This window comes from Alosa sapidissima, chromosome 16 (assembly GCF_018492685.1).
Source record: "Alosa sapidissima isolate fAloSap1 chromosome 16, fAloSap1.pri, whole genome shotgun sequence".
In the NCBI taxonomy this organism is placed as follows: Eukaryota; Metazoa; Chordata; class Actinopteri; order Clupeiformes; family Clupeidae; genus Alosa; species Alosa sapidissima.
In genome coordinates, this window is record NC_055972.1 from 535,879 (window position 1) to 545,878 (window position 10,000).

At 50.3% G+C, this 10,000-nt stretch overlaps 1 protein-coding gene across 3 annotated transcripts in view; it reads right to left on the reverse strand.

The window, feature by feature from the left end:
* The window catches only part of LOC121685201 (urokinase-type plasminogen activator-like), a 24,104-nt gene that overhangs the window by 3,302 nt on the left and 10,802 nt on the right, over positions 1-10,000 (reverse strand). For all 3 annotated transcript variants that reach the window (XM_042065604.1, XM_042065603.1, XM_042065605.1), the window contains 3 exons: positions 8,565-8,669; positions 4,876-5,059; positions 4,022-4,173 (listed from right to left, as the gene is read on the reverse strand). In XM_042065604.1, coding sequence (XP_041921538.1) covers positions 4,022-4,173; positions 4,876-5,059; positions 8,565-8,669 — 441 coding nt within the window. The remainder of the gene's footprint in view (positions 1-4,021; positions 4,174-4,875; positions 5,060-8,564; positions 8,670-10,000) is intronic.

Genomic DNA, 10,000 nt, shown 5'->3' on the forward strand with positions numbered 1-10,000 from the left:
GCCAGAGTGTGAAACTGAGAAAAATGACTACGTTTTTTTGTTGTCCAGCCAATTGTACGGTACCTATGTCTAGGAGCGTTGGGGTACCTATGTGCGTTGGGGTACCTATGTGCGTTGGGGTACCTATGTGCGCTGGGGTACCTATGTCTAGGAGCGTTGGGGTACCTATGTGCGTTGGGGTACCTATGTCTAGGAGCGTTGGGGTACCTATGTGCGTTGGGGTACCTATGTCTAGGAGCGTTGGGGTACCTATGTGCGTTGGGGTACCTATGTCTAGGAGCGCTGGGGTACCTATGTGCGCTGGGGTACCTATGTCTAGGAGCGTTGGGGTACCTATGTGCGTTGGGGTACCTATGTCTAGGAGCGCTGGGGTACCTATGTGCGTTGGGGTACCTATGTGCGTTGGGGTACCTATGTGCGCTGGGGTACCTATGTGCGTTGGGGTACCTATGTCTAGGAGCGCTGGGGTACCTATGTGCGTTGGGGTACCTATGTGCGTTGGGGTACCTATGTCTAGGAGCGTTGGGGTACCTATGTGCGCTGGGGTACCTATGTCTAGGGCAGCAGGACAAGAGAACACACACACACACACACGTCACGTCAGCAGGACAAGAGAACACACACACACACGTCACGTCAGCAGGACAAGAGAACACACACACACATACACGTCACGTCAGCAGGACAAGAGAACACACACACACACACGTCACGTCAGCAGGACAAGAGAACACACACACACACGTCACGTCAGCAGGACAAGAGAACACACACACACATACACGTCACGTCAGCAGGACAAGAGAACACACACAGGCAAAAGACCTTAATTCGCCAGAGTGTGAAACTGAGAAAAATGACTACGTTTTTTTGTTGTCCAGCCAATTGTACGGTACCTATGTCTAGGAGCGTTGGGGTACCTATGTGCGTTGGGGTACCTATGTGCGTTGGGGTACCTATGTGCGCTGGGGTACCTATGTCTAGGAGCGTTGGGGTACCTATGTGCGCTGGGGTACCTATGTCTAGGAGCGTTGGGGTACCTATGTGCGCTGGGGTACCTATGTGCGTTGGGGTACCTATGTGCGTTGGGGTACCTATGTCTAGGAGCGTTGGGGTACCTATGTGCGTTGGGGTACCTATGTGCGTTGGGGTACCTATGTCTAGGAGCGTTGGGGTACCTATGTGCGCTGGGGTACCTATGTCTAGGAGCGTTGGGGTACCTATGTGCGCTGGGGTACCTATGTCTAGGAGCGCTGGGGTACCTATGTGCGTTGGGGTACCTATGTGCGTTGGGGTACCTATGTCTAGGAGCATTGGGGTACCTATGTCTAGGAGCGTTGGGGTACCTATGTGCGTTGGGGTACCTATGTCTAGGAGCGTTGGGGTACCTATGTGCGTTGGGGTACCTATGTCTAGGAGCGCTGGGGTACCTATGTGCGCTGGGGTACCTATGTCTAGGAGCGTTGGGGTACCTATGTGCGTTGGGGTACCTATGTCTAGGAGCGCTGGGGTACCTATGTGCGTTGGGGTACCTATGTGCGTTGGGGTACCTATGTGCGCTGGGGTACCTATGTGCGTTGGGGTACCTATGTCTAGGAGCGCTGGGGTACCTATGTGCGTTGGGGTACCTATGTCTAGGAGCGTTGGGGTACCTATGTGCGTTGGGGTACCTATGTGCGCTGGGGTACCTATGTGCGTTGGGGTACCTATATGCGTTGGGGTACCTATGTGCGTTGGGGTACCTATATGCGTTGGGGTACCTATGTGCGCTGGGGTACCTATGTGCGTTGGGGTACCTATGTGCGTTGGGGTACCTATGTCTAGGAGCGCTGGGGTACCTATGTGCGTTGGGGTACCTATGTCTAGGAGCGCTGGGGTACCTATGTGCGTTGGGGTACCTATGTCTAGGAGCGTTGGGGTACCTATGTCTAGGAGCGCTGGGGTACCTATGTGCGTTGGGGTACCTATGTCTAGGAGCGCTGGGGTACCTATGTCTAGGAGCGTTGGGGTACCTATGTCTAGGAGCGCTGGGGTACCTATGAGCGTTGGGGTACCTATGTGCGTTGGGGTACCTATGTGCGTTGGGGTACCTATGTCTAGGAGCGTTGGGGTACCTATGTCTAGGAGCGCTGGGGTACCTATGTCTAGGAGCGTTGGGGTACCTATGTCTAGGAGCGCTGGGGTACCTATGTGCGCTGGGGTACCTATGTCTAGGAGCGTTGGGGTACCTATGTGCGCTGGGGTACCTATGTCTAGGAGCGCTGGGGTACCTATGTCTAGGAGCGTTGGGGTACCTATGTGCGTTGGGGTACCTATGTGTGTTGGGGTACCTATGTCTAGGAGCGCTGGGGTACCTATGTCTAGGAGTGCTGGGGTACCTATGTGCGTTGGGGTACCTATGTGCGCTGAGGTACCTATGTGCGCTGGGGTACCTATGTGCGCTGGGGTACCTATGTGCGTTGGGGTACCTATATCTAGGAGCGTTGGGGTACCTATGTCTAGGAGCGCTGGGGTACCTATGTGCGTTGGGGTACCTATGTGCGCTGGGGTACCTATGTCTAGGAGCGCTGGGGTACCTATGTGCGTTGGGGTACCTATGTCTAGGAGCGTTGGGGTACCTATGTGCGCTGGGGTACCTATGTCTAGGAGCGTTGGGGTACCTATGTGCGTTGGGGTACCTATGTCTAGGAGCGTTGGGGTACCTATGTCTAGGAGCGCTGGGGTACCCATGTGCGTTGGGGTACCTATGTGCGTTGGGGTACCTATGTCTAGGAGCGCTGGGGTACCTATGTCTAGGAGCGCTGGGGTACCTATGTGCGTTGGGGTACCTATGTCTAGGAGCGTTGGGGTACCTATGTGCGCTGGGGTACCTATGTCTAGGAGCGCTGGGGTACCTATGTGCGCTGGGGTACCTATGTGCGTTGGGGTACCTATGTCTAGGAGCGTTGGGGTACCTATGTCTAGGAGCGCTGGGGTACCTATGTCTAGGAGCGTTGGGGTACCTATGTGCGTTGGGGTACCTATGTCTAGGAGCGTTGGGGTACCTATGTGCGTTGGGGTACCTATGTGCGTTGGGGTACCTATGTGCGCTGGGGTACCTATGTCTAGGAGCGCTGGGGTACCTATGTGCGTTGGGGTACCTATGTGCGTTGGGGTACCTATGTCTAGGAGCGTTGGGGTACCTATGTGCGCTGGGGTACCTATGTGCGCTGGGGTACCTATGTCTAGGAGCGTTGGGGTACCTATGTGCGCTGGGGTACCTATGTGCGCTGGGGTACCTATGTCTAGGAGCGCTGGGGTACCTATGTGCGCTGGGGTACCTATGTGCGTTGGGGTACCTATGTGCGTTGGGGTACCTATGTCTAGGAGCGCTGGGGTACCTATGTGCGCTGGGGTACCTATGTCTAGGAGCGCTGGGGTACCTATGTCTAGGAGCGCTGGGGTACCTATAGCGTTGGGGTACCTATAGCGTTGGGGTACCTATGTGCGTTGGGGTACCTATGTCTAGGAGCGCTGGGGTACCTATAGCGTTGGGGTACCTATGTGCGTTGGGGTACCTATGTCTAGGAGCGCTGGGGTACGGTACCTATGTCTAGGAGCGCTGGGGTACCTATAGCGTTGGGGTACCTATGTGCGTTGGGGTACCTATGTGCGTTGGGGTACCTATGTGCGTTGGGGTACCTATGTCTAGGAGCGCTGGGGTACGGTACCTATGTCTAGGAGCGCTGGGATACCTATAGCGTTGGGGTACCTATGTGCGTTGGGGTACCTATGTGCGCTGGGGTACCTATGTCTAGGAGCGCTGGGGTACCTATGTGCGCTGGGGTACCTATGTGCGTTGGGGTACCTATGTCTAGGAGCGTTGGGGTACCTATGTGCGCTGGGGTACCTATGTCTAGGAGCGTTGGGGTACCTATGTGCGTTGGGGTACCTATGTGCGTTGGGGTACCTATGTCTAGGAGCGCTGGGGTACCTATGTCTAGGAGCGCTGGGGTACCTATGTCTAGGAGCGTTGGGGTACCTATGTCGTGGTTGAAGTCCCTCCCGGTGTGTTCGTAGCCCTTGTGGAGGATGAGCTGCGTGACGCTGAAGCTCTGCTCTTTGCCGGCGTTGGTTTCGTTGATGGCGTTCTTCCCAAGGTGCACACTGAGCAACTTCACCTTGGAGTCAGTTCTGTGGGGAGAACGACAGAGGGAGGTCAGGAGGAGAGGGAGAGAGAGAGGGAGAGAAAGAGAGAGAGGGAAAAACAGAGGAGAAAAGATGCCATGAGCTGAGAGGAGAGAAGAAATGAAGAAAACAGAAGAGAAAAGAAGAGAAGAGAAGAGGAGGGGAGAGGAGAGGAGAGGAGGGGAGAGGAGAGAAGAGAAGAGAAGAGAAGAGAAGAGAAGAGAAGAGAGGAGAAGAGAAGAGAAGAGAAGAGAAGAGAAGGGAGGAGAGAGGAGAAGAGAAGAGAAGAGAAGGGAGGGGAGAGGAGAGAAGAGAAGAGAAGAGAAGAGAAGAGAAGAGAAGAGAGGAGAAGAGAAGAGAAGAGAAGGGAGGGGAGAGGAGAGAAGACAGGAGAAGAGAGGAGAGAGGAGAAGAGAGGAGAGGAGAGGAGAAGAGAGGAGAGGAGAGGAGAGGAGAGGAGAAGAGAGGAGAGGAGAGGAGAGGAGAGGAGAGGAGAAGAGAGGAGAAGAGAAGAGAAGAGAAGAGAGGAGAGGAGAAGAGAGGAGAGGAGAGGAGAGAAGAGAAGAGAGGAGAAGAGAGGAGAGGAGAAGAGAGGAGAGGAGAAGACAGGAGAGAAGAGGAGAGAAGAGAAGAGAGGAGAGGAGAAGATAAGAGAAGAGAGGAGAAGAAGGAGAAAGAGAGGAGAAGAGAGGAGTGAAGTTTTCTTACATGTCACCAAAGCAGTGCGCTGCGCTGAGCACCCAGCAGGGGGCGATGAGGCTCCCGCCGCAGCGGAATCCTGAGCGCTTGTGGAAGATGGACGCCACCCAGGGGTGGGAGGTCACTGTGCTGTAGGACCCGCCCACAATCTTAAAGTGCCGGCCCACCTCTTGCCTCTCTCCACACGTGAACTCTGGAACACAAGAACACAAGAACACAGTCACAATGAGGCACTGGCTACACACACACACACACACACACACACACACACACATACATACAGTCTCCACAGTACACACACATACACACACACACAGTCTCCAGCACACACACACACACAGTCTCCACAGTACACACACATACACACACACAGTCTCCACAGTACACACACATACACACAGTCTCCACAGTACACACACATACACACACACACACACACACACAGTCTCCACAGTACACACACATACACACACACACACACACACACAGTCTCCAGTACACACACACACACACACACACACACAGTCTCCAGTACACACACACACACAGTACACACACACACACAGTACACACACACACACACACACACAGTCTCCAGTACACACACACACACAGTCTTTACAGTACACACACATACACACACACACACACACACAGTCTCCAGTACACACACACACACAGTCTCCAGTACACACACATACACACACACACAGTCTCCAGTACACACACACACAGTCTCCAGTACACATACACACACAGTCTTCACAGTACACACACACACATACACACACACACACACACACACACACACACACACACACAGTCTCCAGTACACACACACAGTCTCCAGTACACACACACACACATACACACACACACACAGTCTCCAGTACACACATACACACAGTACACACACACACACACACACACAGTCTCCAGTACACACACATACACACACACACACACACACACACACACACACACACACACACACACACACACACAGTCTCCAGTACACACACACAGTCTCCAGTACACACACACACACATACACACACACACACACAGTCTCCAGTACACACATACACACAGTACACACACACACACACACACACACAGTCTCCAGTACACACACACACACAGTCTTCACAGTACACACACACACACACATACACACACACAGTCTCCAGTACACACACACACACAGTCTTCACAGTACACACACACACATACACACACACACACACACAGTCTCCAGTACACACACACACACACGCAGTCTCCAGTACACACACACACACACACACACACACACACACAGTCTCCAGTACACACACACACACACACACAGTCTCCAGTACACACACACACACACAGTCTTCACAGTACACACACATACACACACACACACACAGTCTTCACAGTACACACACATACACACAGTCTTCACAGTACACACACATACACACACACAGTCTCCAGTACACAAACACACACACACACACACACACACACACACACATTACATTACATTACATTACATTTGGCTGACGCATTTTTAGCCAAAGCGACTAACAACATGGTAAACAGTTTAAGTTTTAAAGCAATTCTCAACAACTTTAGGACAATTTAAAAACGGTAGAGTACAGTAAGAATAAGTGCATCAGTGAGTGCTGTTTTTAACGGTTACGTGTCAGTTCAAGACGGCTGGTAAGTGCTAGGATCAGCAAGACTTGTTGTAAGTGGTGCTATGAGAGGAGATGTTCTCTAAAGAGCTGGGTCTTCAGGAGTTTTTTGAAAATGGAGAGGGATGACCCTGCCCTTGTAGGAACTGGCAGTGTGTTCCACCAACGAGGAACAACAGATGAGAAAAGTTTGGATTGGCCTGAGTGTACCGGTGGTAGAGCTAGACGTCGGTCGTCTGAGGAGCGCAGCGGTCTGGAGGTAGCGTATGTCTGTATGAGGGCATTCAAGTAGGTGGGAGCAGAACCGGAGACTACTTTGTAGGCAAGCGTTAGGAGGTGGTGAGATAGCAAAGAGAAGGGGGCCCAGCACTGAGCCCTGGGGGACCCCTGTGGTGAGATGGTGAGGTGCAGATAGCTGACCAAGCCATGATACGTTAAACGAGCGTCCTGTGAGGTAGGATTAAACCAGGAGAGAGCAGAACTGGAGATTCCCATGTTAGCGATTATAGAGAGAAGGATGCGGTGATTAACCGTGTCAAAGGCAGCTGGTGCGATGGTCAGGCTGATGGACTGAAGTAGGCTCGTAGGTATAGGGTCCAGCGAGCATGTGGTAGGACGCCTACATGTCAGGAGTCTAGATACTTCACTCTCGGAGAGAGGCGCGAATGCTGAAAAAGATGTTTCAGCAGCCCCTAGAGGTTGTAGGAGTGCGGTATCTGTGTCAGATGCGTTGTGTGGGCATGTAGAGAATTGACTGCTGATTGCCGCCATTTTGTTTGTAAAAAATGAGGCGAGGGTATCCGCAGTAAGGCTGGATGGAGGAGGAGGCAGCTGAGGGTTGAGTAGCGATTTGAAGGTTGAGAAAAGTTTTCGAGTGTCTGTAGCGCTGTTGATTTTGTCATTGTAGAAAGCCGTCTTAGCAGCAGTGATGCTGGCTGAGAAGGAGGTCAGGAGTGTCTGGTAGTTTTTGAGGTCATCAGTTAGTTTTGATTTGTGCCATTTCCTCTCGCGGCTCTGAGTTTGGTGCGCTGTGATCGGTGGGTATCATTTAGCCATGGATGAGAGTGTTTGGATCGAGCTGGCCTTGTGGTAAGAGGGCACAGCTCGTCTAGACACGGGCTCAGTGTGGAGCAGAGCGAGTCTGTGGCCTCATTAACCTCCAGAGAGGAGAAGGTGTTGATTGGAGGTAGACCGGAGGCAACCACGGAGGAAAAGTGCGTTGGAGACAGGTTCCGGATGTTGCGGCGGAACGTGACCATCGGCTGAGGAGCCGGAGGCTGTTTTGTCCGGCTGACGTTGAACTGAAGAAGTGGTCCATGAAGAAGTGGTCAGAAAGATGGAGAGGCGTCACCATGAGGGTGTCTGTGGTGCAGTTCAGAGTGATCAAGTCAATCAAGTCAAGCTCTTTGCCAGCTTTGTGAGTAGATGGGCTTTGAACCAGTTTGAGGTCAAAAGAGTGGATCAGGGCCAAAAAGTCAGCTGAGCCTGGGGCATCTAAGTGGATGTTCATATCGCCGAGAACAAGAAGCGGACAGTCATGCTCAGGGATGGAGGACAGCAGAGTGTCCAGCTCGTCCATAAAGTCGCCTAGTTGGCCTGGAGGGCGGTAGATGACCAGCACGTAGAGTTTTGCTGGGCCGATCACTGTGATGGCATGGAATTCGAATGAGACATATTTGTTTGAAGGCAGTAGCGGGACTAACCTTAATGATTACACACAGTGACACAGTCTTCACAGTACACACACACACACACACACACAGTCTTCACAGTACACACCCACACACACACACACACACACACACAGTCTCCAGTACACACACACACACACACACACACACACAGTCTCCCTAGTGTGTGTATGTCTCTGTATCTGTATAAAGAGAAACAGATCACTATGAGTCCATATTGACAGATTTTGTGTGTGTGTGTGTGTGTGTGTGTGTGTGTGTGTGTCTGTGTCTGTGTGTGTGTGTGAATTAGTGTGCGTGAGAGAGCGAGAGCGTGACTCACCTGTGTCTCGTTCACCTGTTGCAGGTGTGGTCGCTATAGTTGTAGGTGTCGCTGTAGGTGTCGTTGTAGGTGTCGCTGTAGGTGTCGCTGTAGTTGTAGGTGTCACTGAAACGCAAAAGATCGAAATCATTAAGGTTAGTCCCGTACAGTAACGCGTTATAAACACATTTAATCATTAAGGTTAGTCCCGTACAGTAACGCGTTATAAATACATTTAATCATTAAGGTTAGTCCCGTACAATAACGCGTTATAAATACATTTAATCATTAAGGTTAGGCCCGTACAATAACGCGTTATAAACACATTTAATCATTAAGGTTAGTCCGATACAGGAACGCATTATAAACACATTTAATCATTAAGGTTAGTCCCATACAATAACGCATTATAAAAACATTTAATCATTCAGGTTAGTCCGATACAGTAATGCGTTATAAACACATTTAATCATTCAGGTTAGTCCAAACAGTAACGCGTTATAAACACAATTAATCATTAAGGTTAGTCCCGTACAATAACACGTTATAAACACATTTAATCATTAGGGTTAGTCCCGTACAATAACGCGTTATAAACACATTTAATCATTAAGGTTAGTCCCGTACAATAACGCATTATAAACACATTTAATCATTAAGGTTAGTCCGATACAGTAATGCGTTATAAACACATTTAATTATTAAGGTCTGACATGAGAACAGACACATTGGTGTGTGTGTGTGTGTGTGGGTGTGTGTTATGTATATCTGACATGAGAACAGACACATTGGTGTGTGTGTGTGTGTGTGTGTGTGTGTGTGTGTGAACAAGCCCCGTACAGTAACGCGTTATAAATACATTTAATCATTAAGGTTAGTCCCGTACAATAACGCGTTATAAATACATTTAATCATTAAGGTTAGGCCCGTACAATAACGTGTCATAAACACATTTAATCATTAAGGTTAGTCCGATACAGGAACGCATTATAAACACATTTAATCATTAAGGTTAGTCCCATACAATAACGCATTATAAAAACATTTAATCATTCAGGGGGTCGTTTCTAGAAAAGTTAGCAACGACGTTGCTCAACCACCATGGTACGACGCAACTTGCGACTAAACAACAACACTGTTACACCTGTTTCCAGAAAGCATCGTACCTGTGTCGCACCTCCGACGTTCGAACACCATAGTTCCAACAACGTTGTTGATGATGCAGCGATACATATCATTGGTGGAAACAGTGGCAACGTGTAATACCCTACCCCCTAGAAATGTTCTGTCACGGCCTATGTCGACATGTTTCTAATCTAAACCGAGTGATTAATGCTGGTATTGTCATTGGCATCAGCCAAAACCTAAACCTATTGCAAGCATATAAAACAGTTAACTTAAGCAGACCAATATGAGTCATTATTTGTGTTAAATATCTATGTGTTGGAAAAAATATA